The 23,372-nt window shown below is 47.5% G+C and overlaps 1 protein-coding gene across 1 annotated transcript; it reads left to right on the top strand.

Annotated features, from left to right (window-relative positions):
• Positions 1–150: 150 nt before the first annotated feature.
• TMEM38A (transmembrane protein 38A) lies at positions 151–22,890 on the top strand. The gene is made up of 6 exons (XM_007195523.2): positions 151–327; positions 15,691–15,847; positions 16,106–16,290; positions 18,594–18,681; positions 20,391–20,508; positions 21,289–22,890. Exons 1-6 carry the CDS (start codon positions 204–206, stop codon positions 21,514–21,516), a joined length of 900 nt encoding a protein of 299 aa, XP_007195585.1. The 5' UTR covers positions 151–203; the 3' UTR covers positions 21,517–22,890.
• The last annotated feature ends 482 nt before the right edge of the window (positions 22,891–23,372 follow it).

The following is a 23,372-nucleotide window of genomic DNA, read 5'->3' as shown; positions in this document are numbered from 1 at the left end:
TGGGACATTGGACTGACCGGGCTCCATGGGACTGGACGGGCCCACCACCCGCCCCAAGGCCAGCCAGCGGTCGCCCCTCCTCTCCCGAGGAGGCAGGGTTGGGGGCGGCGCCTGGCGGGCGGGGGCGGGTCCAGTGGGGGGGGCGCAGTTGCAGGAGACTGGACTCACCGGGCCGGGGGCTGGGGTGGGACCCGGCGGGCGCCATGGAGCTGCTCTCGGCGCTGAGCCTGGGCGAGCTTGCGCTCAGCTTCTCGCGGGTGCCCCTCTTTCCTGTCTTCGACCTTAGCTACTTCATCGTCTCCATTCTCTACCTCAAGTATGAGCCAGGTGAGCCAGGGCCGGAGGCTGGAGAGGACTGGCATTGCGGGGAGGGGGACGGCGGTAGACCCAGGGGTCTGGAGGAGGGGAAAGGCCTGAATCGTGGGGGAACAGTCCCAGGGACCGGTTTGGGGAAGCAGGCAGGTGCTGGGATCATGGGGTTCTCCCATACGGGGCCGGGCAGAGGGAAGAGACGAGAGAGGGCAAGGAGAGAAGCTCCTGAGATTGTGGGGCTGGGGGAGGGGAAGCAGATGCAGGCTGGAGGAAAGGAAAGGAACGTGATTGCTCAGAGGAGGGGGAACAGGTGCTGGGGAGGATGCAGGGAGAGAAGGTCAGGGGTCCGAGCAGGGTACGGTCGCAGGAACTTGGGCGAGGGGCGTAGGTCGTGGTGAGGGCGCAGGCGGGTCGGCTCTGCTGGCTCGGCCAGACGTCCTGGCTGCCCGCAGCCGTGACCTCCCTCCTTGCCCTTGGCGCGGGGAGCCAGAACGGCAGCTGAGTGTCTATATAAGGGCCGGCAGTGCTGGGGGCTGTGATCAGGTTCAGAGAAGGTGACACCGGTGCCCCTTCCTCGCTGTGGCCCTGGGGCAACCTCCTCTCCCTTTCCCTGGGCCAAGGCTCTGCTGGGTCTCGGAGCCCAGAGGGAATTCTTCCAGGTCTGGCCCGGATCCTTTCCACTTACTGAGCAGTACCGGCCCTAGGGCAGGGTGATTTGGGGTCAGCCTCCTCCCACCAGCTCCAGACCCTCATGGAGAATCGCTGGGGGGAAAACCCAGCTTCTTGTTTTTGGTTTGTTTTTTTTTCTAACCATTTTTTTAAATGATGGTAAATGGCCTCTTTAGAATGCATTCTATTTTTATACAAGGTTCAGGGAGCGTTTCTTGTTCATCTCCTAGTACTTTAATAATTCTAGCACACCAGCAAACTAAATGGACAGTAGAATTTAGCTTTAGAAAAAAGACCAATCACCCGAAACTTTGTGATCTTTTCTCCCACTTAGATGTAAATTATCACTATATTCTCTGGAAATAGCTTTTTTAAAGATGATAAAAATAGGTGCTCGTGTATATTTTTTTAAAAAAGAAAGAAAAACAAACAAACAAACTGAAAAGCCCAAAGGAAAAAGGAGATAGTTACAGTTGACATGGTGGCCACCCTTCCAGACCTCACTTCTCTGCATTTATACCCCTGTAGTTACGGATGTAAATGCAGTCTTATGCAAATAAGATCATACTCTGCCTGGCAAGTGTTTTTGTTCCATTTTATTTTAGCTCGTCCACATGCCAGAGTCTATTTCTTTAAAGGCTCTTCTGAAAAGCAGTTACTTTGCAAAGCAAAATAAGCTTTGTATTATCTTAGCCTGAACATGGGGCTGTATTTCCTGTCTGCAGATGAATTCCTGGTGGCTCAGGCCAGTCCCCTGGGCAAGTACAGAACTTATTACACATTGGGAAATCGAAAATTGTGAAGGGCAGGAGCCCAGTAGGGATGTAGGACACAAGTCTCTCGGAAGGAAAGAGGTCTCTGGGCTGGCTGGGAGCATGCAGGGGGGTTGGGATATTTCTGCTGGAGTCACAGAGTAAATCACCTGAACTTGAAGTACTGCAGCCTGAAGGTTCCTGACGGCTGAAAGGGTTCAGTGGTTCTGAACTCCAGCAGCACATTAGAGGCTCCTGGGGGTTCTTAAACCCCCATCTCATCTCCACTTCAGACCAATAGAATCAGAATATCTGGGATAGGGCCCTGGCATGCTCATGTTTCAAGCTCCCCTCCCCCAAGGATGCTATATGCTGTCAAGGTTGAGAACCCCCTCCTCTGATCAACATTCAACTCCCTCCTTTCATAACTGGGGAAATAGGAAATAGAGGCTAAGCTAATTTACATACACAATGAGCCTGTGGTCCCATGGCTGGTAGATGACAGCCCTGGGATTCGAACCCGGATCCCAAGAATCACTGTGATTGCTCCAGGGTACTTGCCTACCCTTAGAAAAGGGAGGCATTGGACTTAACTGTTAGTCCCCCAGTTTGGTATTCCTGCTAAGCCTCTCTAAAAGTTTCTTCTCAGAATCCATGTGCTGATTGCAGGACCAGTTACAGAATATGTGTGACCCCTTGTACAGAAATTTAGAATTTTGTGAACCTGAGAGCCAAGCTGGCTTTAAGGAATAATCTTCAAATTGGGAGTCAGTTCTGCCTCTCACAGTGAGTAAACACCAGGCTGGTTGCTTTACTTACATGAGCTTCAGTTTGTTCATCTGTGAAATGGTCTCATTGGTAAAATAATCCTGGACTCCCTTTCCTGGCTATTGTGAAGATCTATTGAGAACTTTGTCAGTAGTCAGATCTAAGGCACTTGTGAGAGGTAGTAGAATTATTTGTAAGGCATGGGGCAATGTGTTTTCCAGGATGCAGGCATTTTCTGGGTCAGGCTTTTGTGAGAATCCTGAATGAGGATGAAGCACAAAGTGTGGTCCTCAAGTGAACAGCATCTGTGGCCCCTGGTTAAGAAATGCAGAATGTCAGGCTCCGCACCAAGACCTGCTAAAACAGACTCTGCATTTGAACAAGATCCCTGTAAGCATACTAACATTTGAGAAATGATGGGCTAAAAGAGGCTGGAGCTCCTTAATAGGGCAGGGAGGGCCAGGTCTGGCTCACCTCTAGGACCCTTAGCTCTATGCAAGAAGAAAGAAAGAAGTCATGGATGCTGGCGGCATGATTGAAGGAATGAGTGAATGAATGATTAAATGACAGTCCTGGCTACCTTAAGCCCTGACCTATGCAAAGAGCCTTCCAGACCAGTGGTTCTCAAGTATGGCTACACATTAGAGTCACCTGGGGAGCTTTTAAGACTCTTGTTGTCCAGGTAGCACCCCTTCATCATTAGAATCAGAATCGCAGGGGTTGGTACCAGCATCAGTATTTTTTAAAGTTCCCCAGATGAGAACCGGCTCTGTACCAGTGTTTCCCAACCTCAACACTAATGACAGAGACAGATCATTCTCCGTGGCAGGGGCCGTCCTGTGAATTTCAGGATGTTTTGCAGCATCCCTGGCCTCAACCCACTAGATGCCATGAGCACACCCCAGCTGTGACAATCAAAAATGTCCCCAGGGAATTCCCTGGAGGTCCAGTGGTTGGGACTATGCACTCTCACTGCTGAGGGCCTGGGTTCAATCCCTGGTCGGGGAACTAAGGTCCCACAAGCCATTTGGTGGGGCCATAAAAAAAAGAAAAAAGTGAAAAAAAATGTCCCCAGACATTGCTGGTGTCCCTGCGGGGGGACACACTTACCCCCACTTAAGACTCCTTGATCTAGACTGAGTCTCAAACTCTAATGCTTCCAAGGGCCAGGCAGGTCATATATGGAAAACAATAAGACAGCCAGGTGAGGACCATCCCCAGGTGAGATCCAGCCATGTGCATCTCTCCCTGATTGGGGCTAGAACCAGCAGAACTAATTTTTCAAGGGAAGCTAGAAATGTGATTTGTAGCTCCCTGTGTTTTTATGTTAGCTAATTGAACATGTTTTTTCTTTTTTAAAATTAATAGACAGTTTTTTAGAGCAGTTTAGATCCACAGCAAAGTTAAACTGAAAGTGGTTTCCATATACTTTGACTACCCACCCACACCAACCTCCCACACAGCCTCCGCCACCATCAACATTCTGCACCAGAGTGGAAACATTTGCTATAGTCCATGAACAAACATTGTTGTCAACACCATTATTGTCATATTACCATTATTATCAGGTATTATCAACATCATTATCAACTAAACTCTGCAGTTGACATAAGGGTTCCTTTGTGTTGTACATTTTATGTATTTTAACAAGTGTATAATGACATGTATCCATCATTGTAGTATCATGCAGAATAGTTTCACTACCCTCAAGCTCTACCTATTCATGCCGCACCCCCCTTTTCCCTCCCCAAACCCCTGACAACCTCTGATCTTTTCACTGTCTCCATAGTTCTGCCTTTTCCAGAATGTCATTGAGTTGGAATCATACAGTATGTAGCCTTTTCAGACTGGCTTCTTTCACTTAGCAAGACACATTTAAAGCTCCCCTATGTCTTTTCGTGGCTTGGTAGCTCATTTCTTTTTAGTGCTGAATAATATTGCACAATATGGATGTTCCACGGTTTAATTATTCACCTATTGAAAGACATGTTGGTTGCAGTTTGAACATTTAAAAAATACTGTGGGAGCCAAAGAGAACTGTTCCTTGATCTCTGGTTTGAACTATAAGCTTTCTGAAGGTTGGGGACTGCTCACCCTTCAGCCTTTTGAGGAGGGGCTGCTATTCCATTTTACCGTGGGGGAAACTGAGGAAGAGAGCTGAGCACAGAGGCTTGGGAGAGGGTGACTTGTCTTAGAGAAACTCTGTGAACACACTTCCTATGTTTGGACCTCACACTAAGTAGCGCAGAATGGCAGCAGTGCTAAAAGTACCCTGGGGAACCTTCTAGCACTTCCTGGCCAGCCACAGACAGGACGCCGACCCCCAGAGAGGGAATGTTGTGGAGCCCATCACAGGTCAGAACTAGGGTCCTGATAGGGGCTTCTTCCTTCCTCCTTAGGCAGACCTGATTTTTATAAGTCCATCCACTAAAATTTCCACCCACAGGTACTTTCCATTTATGTTCAGTTCCAGAAATAACTCTCATCTAATTGCTAAGCACTAAGCAATTTCTTTTCATCTTCACAGATGCCCTCTGAGATGAATGATAGCGCTGGGTGACCAACTTGCCCACGTTCGCCCAAGACAAGCACCCAAAGTCCCAGAAACCCCTCAGCCCCAAGCAAACCAGGACAGTTGGTCACTCTAGACAGCATCCTCATTCTACACATGACTAAACTGAGGCCCAGATAGGGGAGTGAGCAACCAAACTCACCCAGTGAGAGGGGAGTGCTTTGGTGGCAAACCTGGAATTGAAACCCACGTTCTCCTGCTTCTTGGTGCTGCCCCAAGTACTCAGCGAGAGAAACCAAAAAGAAGCATGGTAAAGGGAAAGAGCCAGGGGGCAGTTTCTTGACCACTGCCTTGCTGTGGATCCTTGGGGCAGGACATCCCCACCAGCCTCAGTCTTCTCATCTGTAGCAATGGGGAGACTCATCCCGTCCTTGTAGGGTCGCCGGGAGGGTATTGATAATGAAAAGAAGCTCACAGACGTAGAAAACAAAATTGTGGTTGCCCAAGGAGAAGGGGAGGAGGGATAAAATAACAGTATGAGAGTAACAGATACACACTACTGTATATAAAATAAACAACAAGGGTTTACTGTATAGCACAGGGAACTATATTCAATATCTTGTAATAACCTATAATGGAAAAGAATCTGAAAAAGTATACACACACACGTATAACTGAATCACTTTGCTGTACACTTGAAATTAACACAATATTGTTAAGTCAACTAAACTTCAATATTTTGTTTTATTTATTTATTTGGCCATACCACGCAGCTTGTGGGATCTTAGTTCCCCAACCAGGGATCGAACCCGGGCCCTTGACAGTGAAAACACGGAGTCCTAACCACTGGACCACCAGGGAATTCCCTTCAATTTACAAAAAAATGCATAATGATGATAATACACAGAGCACTGGATCATCAATATAACTTGGTGGAGGGAGTGCTTTCATTCTCCCTTTGACAACAGAGGAAACAGGCTTGGGGGGGAGGGGGGGCGGTGGTTATTTGCCCAAAGCCACGCCAGAGTGAGCAGCAGAGCCAAAACCCAGGTGTGTAACTTTTCTACCAGGCCTCACCCATAGTGAGGAGCCTACTTTGTTCCCGCAAAACCCAGCCTCCCATCCCCACCCCCACCCTCCCTGGCCTTATGGTCCCAGAGGGCACAAGAAAGACCCTGGAAAGAATTCAGTCCCTGGGGGTTATTTTTAGTTGCAGAGGTATCCATTTCTGCAAAACATGGGTGCCTCACCTGACCCGGCCCCTGTAGGACCCACCAGCTGCTCGAAAGGATTAACTCTCAGCTGGCGGCGTTTTAAATAGATGCCCCAGAGGAGAGAAGAGGGCATTCGGCTTCATAATGGAGGAACTTGGTAGATGTTGAGACTCAGGATAACCTCGAGGGCGGGGACAAGATGCGCTTTGGGCTTGTGACTCCAGGGTGAGATTGAGGAGGGAAAATTTGATTCCAACCTCTACTAGGAGTTGGGCAAAGAAGGGATTAGGGTTCCCACCTGACAGAAGGAAAGAGATGGAGAAAGAAAAAAATGATTTGTCCAAGAACACGTGGTTAGTCAATGGGGGTGGTAAAGAGAAAGGGAAGAGTGTTGCTGACTTACTCTGAAACAACTTTTATGAGACATGTTTCCTGATTATAAAATGTATATGCAAGAAAATGGATAAATAACTTGCAATCTGTTCCTATGATGGAATACTATACAGCAGTGAAAATGAATATTACCCTTGAAAATATTGTGCTCAGTGAAAGAAGCTAGATGCGAAAGGCCATGTCTTATGATCCCACCTATATGTAATGTATAAGTTCAAGAACATTTTTATCACTTCAAAAGGAAGCCCTCTCCCTATTAGTAGTCACTCCCCATTCCCCCCTCCCCCAGTCCCTGGCAACCACTAATCTGCTTTCTGTCTATGGATTTGCCTGTCCTGGACATTTCATAACAATGGGATCATACATTATGTGGCCTTTTGTCTTTGGCTTCTTTCACTTAGCATGTTTTTGAGGTTCATCATGTTGTAGCATGTATGAGAACTTCATTCCTCTTTAAGGCTGACTTGTATTCCATTGTGTGGGTGGACCACATTTAGTTTATCCATTCATCTGTTGATGGACATTTGGGTTATTTCCACCTTTTGGCAATTGTGACTAGTGCTGCTGTGAACATGAGCATGAGTCTTCCGGAACCTAGTGGTGGGTTCTTGTGCATAGGACAGCATGGTACCATGCTGCCCACCCTAGGCTATGAGACCTCCTGTTCCTGGACCCCCATCCACAGCCATCAGAGAGGGGGCAGGCAGTGAGGGGCCCACGAGGGGGGCTTGGTACAGACTGTAGAGCCCATTGTGATGAGGTGGGAGAACACCCCAAGTCCTTATTGCTTATCAGCTTTAAGGGGACCCTTGTTTTTTTGCAGTTTTGGTGATTAAATATTTCAAACATACAGAATAACTATCCCCACTGATACTTCCATACTCTCTACACAGACTTACCAGATGTGAATGTAGATTTGCTTCAGATCTGTTTTTCTTTTTTCTTTTTTTAAAGAAATAGTGGCAGGCAGAGCCAACCCCATCTGTTCCTCTCCCTCCCTCTCTAGATGTGACCACTGCCCTAAAGGTGGCCTATATTCTTCCCATGCCTGTATGTATACCTTTACCACTGTTTATGTATCTATGAACTGCATGGAGCATTTTGTGTTGTTTTACATATATACATAAAATATACATAAACGTAACATTTTGCAATCTAACCTTTTCACTCAGCAATAACATTATGGGACTTATCCATGTTGATACATCTAGAGCAGGGGTTCTCAGCCAGAAGGGAATTTGTCCTCAGGGGATACTTGGTAATATCTGGAGACATTTTTGGTTATCACAACCAGGGTGGGGGGGGGCTACTAGCCTCCAATGAGTGGCGGCCAGGGATGCTGCTTGACATCCTGCAGTGCACAGGATGGCCCCCACCGCAGCAGAGAATGATTCTGCCCCATACATCAGCAGTGCTGAGGCTGAGGAGCCCGGATCTGGATCTAATTCATTTTTAAATATCTCCTCTGCGGTATTCCATTTTGTGTGACTCTACTCCCTCACTAAGAAACAGTAGACTCCACTTTTCTCCTGTTGTAACAGTATGGCAGTGAAATCCCCCTCCCCATGTCTCTTTGCCCACATGCACTAGTTTCTTTTTGAGCAAATAGTGAGGAGCAGAATTGCTGGGGCACAGGCGACTCACAGCTTCTGGCTTCCTCAGTATTGCCAAATTGCCTCCATGCTGGTTATGCCTATCGACCCTCCCAACTGTGTGTGTACAAGGGAAACCTGGACTTTTTCCCTCTGGAGGAGGGGCAGATAGTCCCCTCCCCACTTCTCTGTGAGGTTGACTGATTTGAGAAGACAGCAGCTCCCTCTATGGAGTACAGTGGACTTCATGTTTCTTTCCCCAACACGGGCTTAGAACATTGGACATTGAACCTGGGAAAGAGGCTTGGATGCCATGTTGAAAGGTGTGGGGTTTGTGTGGCCCTGGCTTGGTCACTTGCTTTGCTGGATATCCAGCCCATGCTGACCGGACCAGTGTATCTTGCATTGAGTGCCCCTTAGCTCTTAGGTTTCCTCTCTCCTCCACCTTCCACCTTCTCTCATGCTCTCCCTTTGCCTGGATCATCTTCACCCCTTCACCCCCATCCTCTAGGAAATCCCTGCTCATTGTTCAGATCTCAGCTTAAGTGCCACTTCCTAAATGAAGTCTGACCTCCTCAGCTAGGACAGTTCCCCAATTAAACCCTTCAAAGCACCATGTGTCTCTCCCTTATGAGGTTTAACCTTCATTTGTGGGATTATTTAACCACGTTGCCTCTCTACCACACTATGGGCCCCACAAAGGTAATGCCTGAACCAGCTCTTGCTATGGCTGCATCCCCAGTGCCTAGCAAGAGCCCAGCACATGGTCAGAGGTCAAAAATACTCACTGAATGCCTGGGTGATCTTGGGTAAGCCATTGACACTGGGGAGACTCTGTTGCCTCATTTGTCAGATGCTATGTTAATTTCCTAGGGCTGCCATAACAAATGACCACAAACTAGAGGGCTTAGGACAACAGAAATTTATTCTCCGCAGTTCTGAAGGCCAGAGTTCAAAGTCAAGGTGTCTGGTTCCTTCTGGAAGCTCTAGGGAAGGATGCTTCCATGTCTCTTTCCTGGTTTCTGGTGTCTTCCAGCAATCCTTGGCATTCCTTGGCTTATACATACATCACTCCAGTCTTTGCTTCTGTCTTCATATGGCCTTCTGTATGAATTTCCTTTGGCTGCCATAATGAAGTACCACAAACTGGGTGGCTTAAAACAGAAATGTATTGTCTCACATTTCTGGAAGCTAGAAATCCAAAAACAAGGTGTCAGCAGGGCCATGTTCTCTCTGATGGTTCTAGGAAGGAATCTTTCTATGCCTTTTCCTAGCTTCTGGAGGTGGCTAGCATCCTTGGGGTTCCATGGCTTGTAGATGCATCACTACAGTCTCTACCTCCTTGTTTATATGGCCTTCTTCCCTGTGATCTGTCCCCTCTTATAAGGAACACCAGACATTGGATTAAGGCCCACCTAATGACCTCATCTTAACTTAATTACATCTGCAAAGACCCTATTTCCAAATAAGGTCACATTCACAGATACCAAGGGTTAGGACTTAAACATATCTTCTTGTGAGTTCAACTTACAACACCTTCTTCTTTGTGCCTGTGTCTCCTTTTTTTGTCTTTTATAAGAACACTCTCATTGGATTCAGGACATACCCAGATGCTCCAGGATGATCTCATCTCGAGATCCTTACCTTATTTGCATCTGCAAAGACCCTATTCCAAATGAGGTCCTGATGGACATGAATTTGGGGGGGTGGTTCCCTCCTATAACTCACTATAGGCAGGGATCTTGATCCCTACATTACCTGTGGTTGAAAGCCTGGGCTCTGACGCTGAAGGCTTGAGGATGGTGTGAAGGTATGTAGTTGCCTGGGACACAATAGTAACTCAACTAAAAAAAAAAAAGTAATGCAATAAATAAAGGGAGCAGGGGAAGTTGTTGTTATAATGTAACCAAAAGTGCCAAACGCAACCTCAGTGCCTAGGAGTGTTCAGTCCACATTTGCTAGAATGTAACCTCCATGTGGACAGTTCTTTCACTAACAATTATTTATTGAGTAACTACCATGTATCAGGCACAGTGCCGAGCACACCGGGTCAGGGGAATGGGGTGGTTCAGCAGCAGATAAGACTGATAAGGTCCCTGTACTCACCGAAGGATTACGATCAAGTCAACTTGTTGAGTGTATCAATAGTATATACAGGTATTTATGTCAATAGCTTCACACTTAGTACACAGCATAAAGAGGCCAAGCATTCAGATTTGACAATTTAGAGACAAAAGGCATCCAATCTCTAGAAACAAAGAGAAACTTTCCCCCCAAACTCCCAAAACCTGAACTAATTATTTCTTTTGATTAGCCTTTTGACTAATAGATTACATATTGTAAGCTTGTCATCTCACATCCACATTGAGTAGAGTTTTTACTGGATTAAGTAAATTGTTTATTAAAGAGAGGCATTGGGGAATACTACTTGGCCATAAGAAAGAATGAAGTAATGCCATTTTCAGCAACATGGATGGACCTAGAGATGATCACACTAAGTGAAGTAAGTCAGAATGAGAAAGACAAATACCATATGATATCGCTTATATGTAGAATCTAAAATATGACACAAGTGAGCTTATCTACAAAACAGAAAAAAACAGACGTAGAGAACAGACTTGTGGTTGACGGGAGGGTGGGGGTAGGGGGAGGGAAGGAGTGGGAGTTTGGGATTAACAGATGCAAACTGTTATATATAGGATGGATAAACAGCAAGGTCCTACTGTATAGCATATATAGCACAGGGAAGTATATTCAATATCCTGTGATAAACCATAATGGGAAAGAATATGAAAAATAATAATGTTTATACATGTATAACTGAATCACTTTGCTGTATAGCAGAAATTAACACAATATGGTAAATCAACTATACTTCAATAAAATAAAATTTAAAATAAAACTTAAAAAATAAAAAATAGAGTCATTGGTACTAGCTCTGGCTGTGAGAGCTAAGTAGCTGTGTCTTATGACTTAATTCTAAATTCATTGTCTGGAAAATGAAACTAGTGGGGGAGGGAAGGAATCAAGATGATGAAATAAGTTGTCACACCAGGAGACACCCAGGTTCCAACTCAGGGGTGTGGCTGTAGAAGATGAGGACAATAGTAGCATAAAGATAGAACCTAACTATCGCAAAAGATTCAAAAGAATTTGTCCATTTCTTCCTTTTGAATCTTTTGAGATAGTTAGGTTCTATCTTTATGCTACTATTGTCCTAAGATGCAGGCCTACTAGAGAATGGACTTGAGGATACAGGGAGGGGGAAGGGTAAGCTGGGACAAAGTGAGAGAGTGGCATGGACATATATACACTACCAAACGTAACATAGATAGCTAGTGGGAAGCAGCCGCATAGCACAGGGAGATCAGCTCGGTGCTTTGTGACCACCTAGAGGAGTGGGATAGGGAGGGTGGGAGGGAGGGAGATGCAAGAGGGAAGAGATATGGGAACATATGTATATGTATAACTGATTCACTTTGTTATAAAGCAGAAACTAACACACTATTGTAAAGCAATTATACTCTAATAAAGATGTTTAAAAAAAAAAGATTCAAAAGACTTAAGTGTGTAGTATAAAGTGTATGATTTGACTAATAGAAATTAATCCTGTACCTCTAGTGTTTTTTGTAAACGTGGTTTTAAAGAACTAGAGCTCCTGCCTTCATTTTAATTTGGGATCTTAAAATACAGTTTATCTTGCAAGAGTTTAAGACTCATAAGAAATTGCAAAAATAGGTTCTTTTTTTATTTTTTTTTCCCGTGGCCATGCCACAGCTTGCAGGATCTTAATTCCCCAACCAGGGATTGAACCCCCGGCAGTGAAAGTGCTGAGTCCTAACTACTGGACCACCAGGGGGATTCCCAGAAGTTGCAAAAATGGAGCAAAGAGTTTCCAAGTCCCCTTCACCCAGCTTCCCCCAATGACAACATCTTACCTAATGGTAGCTCATTATTAAAACATGGAAATTGGCATCAGAATAATACCATTAACAACAACTACAGACTTTATTCAGTTGTTTTTACATGGACTTTAAAAAATATAGTCCTGTGAAATTTTATCACATGTGTAGATTGGAGTAACCACCACCACGATTAGGATACAGAATGGTTCTGACACTCCAAAGAAACTCCCCTGTGATGCCCCTCTGTAGTGAGATCTTCCTTTGAACCCTAACCCCTGGTAACCACTGATCTGCTCTCTGCCACTCATCCCTATGGTTTCGTCACTTGGAGAATGTTATATAAATGGAATCATATACAGTACGTAACCTTCTGAGATTGGCAGTTTTCGCTGAGCGTCACGCCGTTGAGATCTGTCTGGGTTGTTTCGTGTATCCCTGGTTTATTCCTTTTTCGTTACTGAGTAGTATTCCATGGTACAGACGTACCATGGTTTGTTTATCCATTCACGCATTGAAGCCGTTTGGGTTGTTTACAAATAAAGCTGCTATGAATATTTGCATGCACGACTGTGTGAATACCAGATTCTCCTTTTCAAACAAAATCTTATGCCGAACTCTGAGATGAAGCAGTAAACAAAGTTGTGCTCTGGTTGAAACAGGGGGGAAGACCCAGGACATACCTGCTTGGTTTCTCCTTTGCCCCTGCAAGCCCTCACGGTTCCCAGAAACACAGTTTGAAAACCATTGCTCTTGGGAGCCCATCCTCTCAGACCATGGAGGTCTTTCTTGGGTTATCAAGGCTGCAGGATGTCAGGACATGGGCCAGTTTATTCCCCTATCTCTGTGGTGCTCAACTTTGTTGCACAAAGGAATCACCTAGGAGAATTAAAAATCCACAAGCCCAGCCACATCCCACACCGACAAACCGAGACCCTCTGGGGTGGGGCACAGGCATCTGGTGTTTGTAAAGTCCCCAGGTAACTGATGTACAGCCAAGTTGGAAACCAATGCACTGAGCCATCTTCCTTAGGTGTGGGGTCCCTATTTCTATTCGCTAAGTTAGTCCAGTCTTTTGCATTTTCTTGCCTTGGGTTTACAAGAAGACTCACTTTAGTATCATTTATGAATGTTTATCTTCAGTTGCAGAAACTGTGAACTGTTACATTTTTTTTCTTTGTTATCCTTTATTTTTTAACAGCTTTATGGAGATTTAATTCATATACCACCCAATTCACCCATTTAAATCATCCCATTCACTGGTTTTTAGTATATTCACAGAATTGTGCAACTATCTCCTCCAAGCTGGATCTTCTAGCTTTTACCCTCCCATCTCCCGCATCCCCTCCAGCCCTAAGCAACAACTAATCTACTTTCTGTTATTCTATGTGAAAAATTGAATAAAGTACCAAGACCCAAAATGGGGTGGAGTCCACGGGGTGGTGGGAGCCCAGAGTCGGGAGTGACTGGCTCAGTAGAGCAAGGAAGCCTTCCTGGAGGAAGTGGCATTTGTGCTTGGCCATTTTTGCTTGTGTCTTTGTTCCTTCCATGCTGCGAGCATGGGATGCACTCTCTCCCTCCTCACACTGTTAGTATAATTCTGCCTTCAAGGACTCCATTATCCAGCTTTGCTCATTGCTCTTTCTACACCATTCCTCACATGTGGGCATGCCCTGCACTGTCCCCTTCGGTACCAATACCTGGTGACTTCCCTCTGCACTGATGGCTCTCCCCCAGCAAGATAGGGCTCCAGAGCTATTCAGCTCCACCTTTCAAATTTCTTCTGTGCCTTCCTATCTGGGGCCAATCAAAGCTCTTTACCCAGCAAATGAACATTCTCCATAAGAGCACAACTTAACAACAGAACGACAACCCAATTTCTAAAAAAATACACAAAAGACTTGAATACACATTTCTCCAAAGAAAATATAGGAATGACCAATAAGCACATGAAAAAGTATTGAATACCACTAATCACTAGGGAAATGCAAATCAAAACCACAATGAGATATCACCTCATACCAATCAGCATAGTTATTCCTAAAAAACAGAAAACAACAAGTATTGCTGAGGAGGTGGAAAGATTGGAACACTTGTACGTTACTGATGGGAATGTAAAATGGGGCAGTTGCTGTGGAAAACAGTATGGAAGTTTCTCAAAAAATTAAAAATGGAATTAACATTTGATCCAGCAATTCCACATCTGGAATATACCCAAAAGAATTGAAAGCAGGAACTCGTACAGATATTTGTACGTTCGTGTTCTTAGCAGCACTATTCTCAATAACCAAAAGGTGTAAGCAACCCAAATGTCCACTGATGGATGAATGGATATGTAGAATGTGGTAGATCCATCCAATGGAATATTATTCAGCCTTAAAAAGGAGAAAATTCTGACACATCTTATGACGTGGATGAACTTTGAGGACATTATGCTAAGTGAAAGAATCCAGTCACAAAACAACAAATACTGTATGATTCCACTTACATGAGGTCTATAAAGTAGTCAAGTTCATAGAGACAGAAAGTAGGCGTCAGGGACTGGAATGAGGGAGGAATGGAGAGTTAGTGTTTTTTTTGGCTGCGTTGGGTCTTCATTGCTGCACGTGGGCTACCTCTAGTTGCAGCGAGCGGGGACTACTCTTCGTTTCAGTGCGCGGGCTTCTCATTGCGGTGGCTTCTCTTGTTGCAGAGCACCGGCTCTAGGTGCATGGGCTTCAGTAGTTGTGGCACATGGGCTCAGTAGTTGTGGCTCACGGGCTCTAGAGCGCAGGCTCAGTAGTTGTGGTTCACGGGCTTAGTTGCTCCATGGCATGTGGGATCTTCCCAGACCGGTGCTTGAACCTGTGTCCCCTGCATTGGCAGGCGGGTTCTTAACCACTGCGCCACCAGGGAAGTCTGAGTTAGTGTTTAATGGGGACAGAGTTTCAGTTTTGCAAGGTGTAAAGCTCTGGAGATGGATGATGGGGATGGTTTCACAATAGCATGAATGTCCTTAATGCCACTGAACTGTACACTTAAAATGGTTAGAGTGGTACATTTTATGTATATTTTACCACGCACACAAAAATTTTTTTAAATAAGGAGAGACCAAAAGTACAGGTGTAAGCTTATAAGGATCTTGGCATCAGCCCAAGGCAGGAGTAGCTGCGTCAAAGCTCTCCCAACTGCATGTTGTCCTCTCTCTTCAAGCTTCAGTCTCCTCATGGGGATAATAAGAGTGATCACTTGGCTGCAGTTATCAATGAAGATTTAACGTCCTTCCTATAAATGCTAAACCCAGTGTCTGAGACCTGGGAATGCTTGCTAAATGTGAGCTGGTGTTATTGTTATTGCCACCTCTCTGAGCTCGGAGGAAAGAGCCCCAGCCTGGTTCTGCCTTCTCTCTGTGTGACCTCAGACATGTGTGCAACCCTCTCTGAGCCTTGGTTCTTCCTCTGAAATGGGCAAACTGCAAGGCATTGGGTGGGCAGTCTGTGAAGGCAGCTGAACTAGGATGGGCTGAACAGAGGGCATAAAGGGTGAAGCATGTCCCAGATGCCCTGGTGATGGTGGGGGATGCCCCATGCCCCTCAGGAGCAGTCGAGCTGTCCCGGCGCCACCCCATGGCATCCTGGCTGTGTGCCATGCTGCATTGCTTTGGGAGTTACATCCTGGCTGATCTGCTCCTCGGGGAGCCCCTGGTCGACTACTTCAGCAACAACTCCAGCATCCTGCTGGCCTCCGCAGTCTGGTAAGCACCACTCGTCTGGCGGGATGTGGGAGAGCAGAGCAGGCGGGCAGGGTGACCCTGCCACCTGGGAGCGGGGAGGCGGGAGGTTGGAGGAACTAGGACCCACCAGCACAACCTCCACAGTGGTCCTGACCCACCACTTTCCGCTGCCCAGCTGTCCTGAGCCTGGCAAGTGAGAGCGAGGGTCTGGACACAACCTCATCTCCGAGGGGCCCCAGGCTCTGTCTCCCCCTGAGGCTTGGCATTCTCTCCCCAAAGGTACTTGATTTTCTTCTGCCCCTTGGACCTCTTTTACAAGTGTGTCTGCTTCCTGCCGGTGAAACTCATCTTCGTGGCCATGAAGGAGGTGGTGAGAGTCCGCAAGATCGCCGTGGGCATCCATCACGCGCATCACCACTACCACCACGGGTGGTTCGTCATGATCGCCACTGGCTGGGTCAAAGGTAAACAGGACCATGATGAGAACAATGGAAAAGCACCCCAGTTGAGAACCCCTGCTCAGTGGGACGTATCGGGCACCCCAGCTGGCACAGCCATTGTTCTGGGCTAAGGGATGTCAGGACGGCTGCAGGAGTCCAACCTCCTCATCAGCAGACACCTTTAGGGTAAATGAGAAGATTCTTCCAGAAATTTAACTATCAAAGGTAAATAGGACAACGAAGCAATGATAGCTGATGTCTCTAGAGCAGGATTTCTCAACTGTGGCCCTACTGACGTCTGGGGCTGGATCATGCTCTGTGGTGGGGACCGTCCTGTGCATCGTAGGATGTTGAGCAGCGTCCCTGGCCTCCACCCAGTAGATGCCTGTAGCACCTACCAGTGTGACAGCCTAAAATGTCTCCAGACATTGCCAAATGCCTCCTAGAGAGGAAATCATACCCCTGTAACTACAGAGGTTCTTAAGCTTTGTGGACTACAGCCCTTTTATCAGCCCAGTAAAGCCTACAGACCCTTTTATGTTTTTTAAATGCATAAAGTAAAATTTATAGGAGAATAAAGGAAGCCTATTATTTTAAAGTAGTTATAAAATTTTTTTAAAAATATGCTGTAGTAGCTTTATCCATCTTTACTAGTGATTAAATAGCAGACCTTACACTGGCTCCTAATAACTCTCAGACTTTTGAAGTGGTGTTGAGCACAAATGATATTTTGAAACCACCATCTGCAACAATGGGAATGTGAAAAGAAAAACATCCATGAATTCTGTTGGTGACAGAATCACAGACTTGCAAATCCTGCTGAGGTAACTGCCTCCCTTCATGATGGAAGGAAAGGCTGGATCTCAGCGAGGGATGTGAAAATGAAGATGTAATTCTGTTTCCTGTCTGGGTTCATAGACTCCAGGTTAAGATCCCTGACCCAGGGCAAGTTTTGAGTTGAGGTCTTTGTGCATCTTTTCTCATTTGATCCTTAAGACTCTCCTTTGGGAGAAGGCTAACATCATCTCTTTTTACAGAGGAGGGAAATGAAATGACATGCCCAAGGTCACATGGCTATGGGGGCACAGGTGGGTTTGACTCCAAGTCCTCTGAATTCAACATCCACGTTCCTAACAACTTTGGAGCCCTCCTTTTTATCCTCCTCCATTTATGCTAAGAGGTAGACCAAGATAGACTTTGAGACAAAAAAATATTACTAAAAATATAGAGGGGCAGTTTATAATGTCGGGTCAATCCACTAAGAAGATCTAACCATTATAAACATATATGCACCTAAAAACAGAGCACCAAAATACATAAAGCAAAAATCGAGGGAAGTTAAAGGAGAAATAGATAATTCAACAGTAATAGTTGCAGTGGTGGACCAAGGAGTAAAAGAAAGGCAGGGAAAGAAGGCTTGAGCAGGTGCTAAACACCACTGGGCACCGAATCCCTGCTTCCTGTTCACCACAGTGGGTACCCCCAAAATGCCTGGGTCCAGAATCATCATCCATTGAGTCACAGTATCCTCAGCACCACTGACATTTAGGGCCGGATCATGCTCTGTGGTGGGGGCTGTCCTGTGCATTATAGGGTGTTGAGGAGCATCCCTGGCTTCAACCCATTAGTTGCCAGTAGCAGCCCCCTTCCCAGTTGTGACAACCAAAAATGTCTACAGATATTGCCAAATGCTTCCTTGGCGGCAAAATCATCCAAGATGCAAACCCCTGGTCCAGTGGTGCATATCAGGCATCCCAGTTAGCACAACCACTCCTGGAGTGGGTGTCCAAGCCTCTTTAGCCAATACATTTGGGGTAAATGGGAAGATTCTTCTAGAAATTTAACCAGAAATCTTGACGTGGGTTTCATTCTCTCTCCAGGAAGCCTGTACTACAGAGTAAATTCCCCAGGGGTATGACATGCCTTCCAGAGGGCAAGTGGCTTGAGAAAGGTTGAAAGCTCAGAACCCAGAGGAGAAGAGAGGCTGGGGGTGGGGACCCTCTGGGAGCCTCATGCACAGCTCAGGGTCCTGGGTTGGGAGCATCAGGGCAGACAACCCAGATTTGTCCAAGACATACCTTGCAGGTGGGATATGACCTTGGTTACTTCATGCTGGTTTTGCTCCAAATGTGCTGTGTGACCCTCAGCAAGACTGTCCCCTCTCTGGGCCTCAGTTCCCCCACCTGCAACTGATGATCATACACCCCAGGCTCAGTATCCCTCTGGAGGAGACTCCAGAAGCAAAGAAGTTGCTTCCTTGGGAATTCAACCAAGAAGAACAGGGAGCTGGAGGTGGCGGGCTTGCTTAGAAGTACCCTGTCCCATAGGCTCTGGTGTCGCCCTCATGTCCAACTTTGAGCAGCTGCTCCGAGGGGTCTGGAAGCCAGAGACCAACGAGATTCTGCACATGTCCTTGTGAGTATCCCATCCTCCCTATTCCCTGGGCCTGACCCTGGGTTGGATACTCCTGGTAACTTGGAAGTCTCAGCCCCTGATTCTCCTTCCAGAAGCTTCCAGAGACCATGGCTGGGGGACCCCGGAGGTAGAGCCCTAACACTACCTAGGTGGCGGGGGCAGGCAGTGTTGCAGGGTGATGAGACACTTGATTTGGGTTTTGAAGAGTGAATAGGAGTTTTCTGGCAAAGAGGGAGCTTCTGGACAGAGGCCAGCACCTCTGCCAACTATCAAGTCAGAAGAGAGCAACGATTCTGCCTGGTTCTGCAGGGTCAGGGTACAGATTGTGGGTGGGAAGTGAGGGATTCAGGATGTAGAACACAGAGTGTGGGCGAGGAGTGTGGCTGGGGCTAAGTGGGGAACACTGGGCAGGGCCAGATGGCAACATACAGGACTCAACCCAGGACCCCACAGGACATTTAGCCTAATACATTTTTAAAAGACCTAAAGGTTCAAGCTAGTTAAATTTTCTCCCAATCTACAATAAAGCTGTTGCCATTAAAATAGGACAACATTAAAAGGCTCACCCATATGCCAATGAAAACTATCTCCCATTTCATATGTCGGAAAACATAACTGTATCTCATTTTATCCCCATGAAAGGTCTGTTCCCACACTCAGTTCATGGACAGGGAAATGGGGGCTCAGACCATTGTGTCCCTTGCTACTAAGAGGGCAAGTGGCTTCCCCTCTCAGATTCTATTTCTGCCTCATCAGCTGAGTGTGAAAGCTCCATCACACACATAACCCCTCTGACCCTGGTTCCTGGTGCGTGCTTTGGAAATATCAGGTCGAATTATCATCATTAAGTACGCGCAGTGAGCGACAGACATCAGAAACAGAAGTCACTGGTCTGTCTTCTGCAGCAAGTCAAAATATCGGAAGCCTATTCTTCAAGGAAGAAAAGGAAAATTAAGAAGAACTGTGTGTTGTAATCCCACCTTCTGGGGGAGTGCACTGTTTAGGAGTCCCCCCAAGACCACCCTCAGGTTTGACAATTTGCTAGAAGGACCCATAGAACTTGGCCAAGCCATTACACTTAGGATTATAGTTTATTACAGATTAAAAATGGCAAAGGTAAAGACATGTGGGACAGCATCCAGGGAGAGACTAGGCGCAAGCTTCACACTGTCCTCTCTCAATGGAACTGTGTGGACAGCATCTGTTTCTCCCAGCATCCATGTGTGACTGAAGATTGCCAACCAGTAGTGCCCCCCTGAGCCCTGGTGTTCAGGGGCTTTACTGGGGCTTGGTCACACAGACATAGCTGACTGCCCGCGTGGCTGACCTCAGTCTCCAGTCCCTCCAGAGGTTCAGCTGATACCATGTGGCCCAAGACCCCACCCTAAATCACACCATTACCATCTGGTATGACCCAAAATTCCCAGGTAAATAAAGACACTCCTATCAGACAGGACATTCCCGGGGCTTAATGGATACCTTCCAGGAGCAGGGCAAAGGAGAGACCTCTTTTGGGGCCAAGATAGCTCTTTACTGTACAGGGGGATACCACCTCATCCATGTCACATGGGCACCTTCCCACCATGCACTCTGGAGAAGCTGGGATGGGTGCTGGGACCAGCAGCGTTGGGCAGAGAAGGGGGCCTGGGACAGGGGTGCAGAGGCCTGAGCCATGCAGAACCTCCCAGTAACCACAGCTACCCCTCCAGCCCCACCAAGGCCAGCCTGTACGGAGCCGTCCTCTTCACCCTCCAGCAGACCCGCTGGCTCCCAGTGTCCAAAGCCAGCCTCATCTTCATCTTCACCATGTTCATGGTATCCTGTAAGGTAAGTCTTCCTGTCCTGACACCGACCCAAACCTCCCAGGCTGAGGATAGGGAGCTTAGACTCATAGCCTTGAGTGTCTGGGGAAAGGACAGCCCTAAGGTCAAGGGGTGGGGAGCTTGTCAGTAGGTTCACGCATGGGAGAAGGGTATGAGAAGATTAGTGTCCAGCAGGTGGGGATGGCGGTGAACAGAACAAGGTCTTCCAGGCAGAGGGCCCAGCATGGGCAAAGGCCAAGATGGGGGCAGGAGTGTACCGAGTCTGTTTGGAGTATCAGGGCCTTGTGCCTCGGGCATGGAGAGCGGGCTGGACCAGGAATGGTGCTGGTCTGACCCTCAGGCCTTGAGTTAGGGTCACCCCCTACCCAGGAAAGGTCTTCTGGGGCCATGCACTCTTCCCTCCCCGTGGAGCTGAGGAGCTTCGCTGCTGGCTCCCTGGGAAGGGACCACAGGCCATCGCATAGAGGAAGGGAGTGAGCGACCCCAAGCCAAACAGAGCTCCTCTCTGAGCCCAGGTGTGGGGGGGGGAATACTCCTGGGGAAAAGGTGACCAACTGTCCTGGTGTGCCTGGGTTTTTAGCACCAAAATCTCACATCCCAGAAAACCCAGGACACTTGGTCACCTTCTTAGGGGCGCATGCAGCCAGAAGGCTGGGTCTGAGCTCCCTCTGCCCTTGACCTGGCTGACCTTCTCTCTCTTTCCCCCCCAACCCCCCACTTTGCTTCTGCCTCATTCTCCCTCTGGCTCTCTCGCCTCTCCTGTCCCTCTGCCACACCACCTCAGGTGTTCCTGATGGCCACTCACTCCCACAGTTCCCCTTTTGATGTTTTGGAAGGCTACGTCTGCCCTGTGCTGTTTGGGTCGGACTGGGGGAACGACCATCACCATGACAACCACGGTGGATCCCAGGGCGGCAGTGGGCCCGGCTCCTCGCACTCAGCCCTGCCCACCAAGTCCAAGGAGGAGCTGAGTGAGGGCTCCAGGAAGAAAAAAACCAAGAAGGCAGATTAGAGGGCAGCCCTGGGGGCATTCAGGGCACCAAGGAGAGGACCCAGACCCAGGATCTGGGCTCAGTTCTCCCCTCTCCAGGCCTCTACTTCCCCATCTACAAATTGGAGCCATTAGCCCACCCTCCAGGGCTGATGCGGGGGTTAAATGAGATATGGGGGTGAAGGGCATTTGTAGGAATGGGGGGGGTCCCTTTCTCTTTCTGCCAGGTCCCCATGGAGTTACAGCTTTGGCAGGGGGCAGTTCACAGAATCCCAGCAGCAGCTCCAGCCGGAAACCCTGGCAGTTATGTTCTTGGTTCTATTCTTTCCTCTCTAAAATTACACCTTGACTCCAAAAGAATTTCAAGCCATGTTGAGACTCATTCATTTGACGAACGTTATACTAAGTGTCTGCTGTAAGGTAGCTGCTGTGGTTTCCACGTCTCTTCTTGCCAACTTCTCCTGGGCATCCCTGGGCAAGTTGCCTCCTGCTCTGAGCCTTGCGTGCCCCATCTATATAGTGGCTCCTCACCCCATTCTGTATGCAAGGGCTGACGTGAGGCTGGACGTGAACCAGCTTTCTAAGCTCAGAAGCACAATGCAGTTAGGAGGGGAGGCCTTGGTGGATGTTCATCGTGCATAAAAATGGCTTTGCATTTTAGATCTTTTGTGTTTGTGGACTGGAGAGCCCCACAAGTTACCTGGCACAAAGGAGGCCTTCAGTAGACATGTCTAAGCCAGACTTGAGAGCATGGAGGGTGGGGAAGACTTGTTCTGATCCTTGGCTTCAGGTTGTTCCTAAACCAAAGAAATGCAGCTTGGCTGGGCAGGTGTTCCAAGATCTGGCTCTGTCCAGGGGCTCCAAGAACTCACTGTTGCACCTGGGAAGCTCCATGAGACCTCCCTCATGCTGGCATCCTTCATTGCCGCTCACTCAGTCATTCAACAAACACATGCCTACTATGTGCCAAACCTTGTGCTGCTGCTAGACAGGCTGGGAACTTGATTCAGGGTGTGCGAGGGGGATGGGAGCTGAGCGCCCCTCCTGGCCATCTTCATCTCAGCCTAGGTCACCAGGACATCTGAGAGGGGTAGGTGGGTTGGGCATGGCTAGTCTCAGATGGGGTTGGGGCCCAGACCAGCCCAGCTTGGGGCTGCCCTTTGCACACGGGTGCTCAGAGCATGCTCAGGGCATCAGCCTGCAGCTGTGTCAGAGCGGTGTGGGATTGTTGGGGTTCCAGGTGTTGCCCAGCTATTGGGAAAGTGCCTTGATCTGGTGATGCCTGGGAGCTAGGTGGGTCCTGAGGCTGTAGGGCCCCCAAATTCCTCCCCTTGCATGTCCATCAAGGCTCAGCGTGAAGGGTCAGCAAATAAATCTGTTGTGAAAGAACCCTGATGGCTTGTCTGATTCATTCTTGTTCTTTTGGCCTCACGACACAATGGGAGTCCTGTGAACTTAGAGACGCATGGAGTTTCCAGGAGAATGAGGCTCATGGCAGCCCTTGCTCACCAGTGGGAGATAGAGGCAGTGGGTGAAGTCTGTGGGGCTTGGAGTTAAGCAGAAATGGGTTTGATCCTCACTCTGACATTGACAGGTCATGGGGCTTCCCCTTCTCTAAGCCTGTTTGCTTCTTGGGAAAAAGAGGATGATGATTATCACTGCCCTTCAAAGACAGGTGGGAGGATTAATGGGAGGGGTTGGGATTTGCAGCTATGAGTCTGTGCAAAACCCTGTTAAGAGAATGAAAGTCAAGCCACAGACTGGGAGAAAAATCTTTGAAAATCACACATCTGATAAAGGGATTGTATCCTGCATATGTAAAGAATTCTCAAGACTCAATAATAAGAAAACAGCTCAACTTAAAAAGGAGCAAAGGA

The sequence above is a fragment of the Balaenoptera acutorostrata genome, chromosome 2 (genome assembly GCF_949987535.1).
Source record: "Balaenoptera acutorostrata chromosome 2, mBalAcu1.1, whole genome shotgun sequence".
In the NCBI taxonomy this organism is placed as follows: Eukaryota; Metazoa; Chordata; class Mammalia; order Artiodactyla; family Balaenopteridae; genus Balaenoptera; species Balaenoptera acutorostrata.
The sequence above is the reverse complement of the archived record's forward strand: the minus strand, read 5'-3'. Positions and strand labels throughout refer to the sequence as shown.

Coding starts and splice junctions, on each gene's coding strand:
- TMEM38A (XM_007195523.2), top strand. CDS start 204: ATGGAGCTGCTCTCGGCGCTGAGCCTGGGCGAGCTTGCGCTCAGCTTC. Junction 15,848..16,105: donor CTGCTGGCCTCCGCAGTCTG/GTAAGCACCACT, acceptor CTCTCCCCAAAG/GTACTTGATTTTCTTCTGCC. Junction 18,682..20,390: donor GAGATTCTGCACATGTCCTT/GTGAGTATCCCA, acceptor CTACCCCTCCAG/CCCCACCAAGGCCAGCCTGT.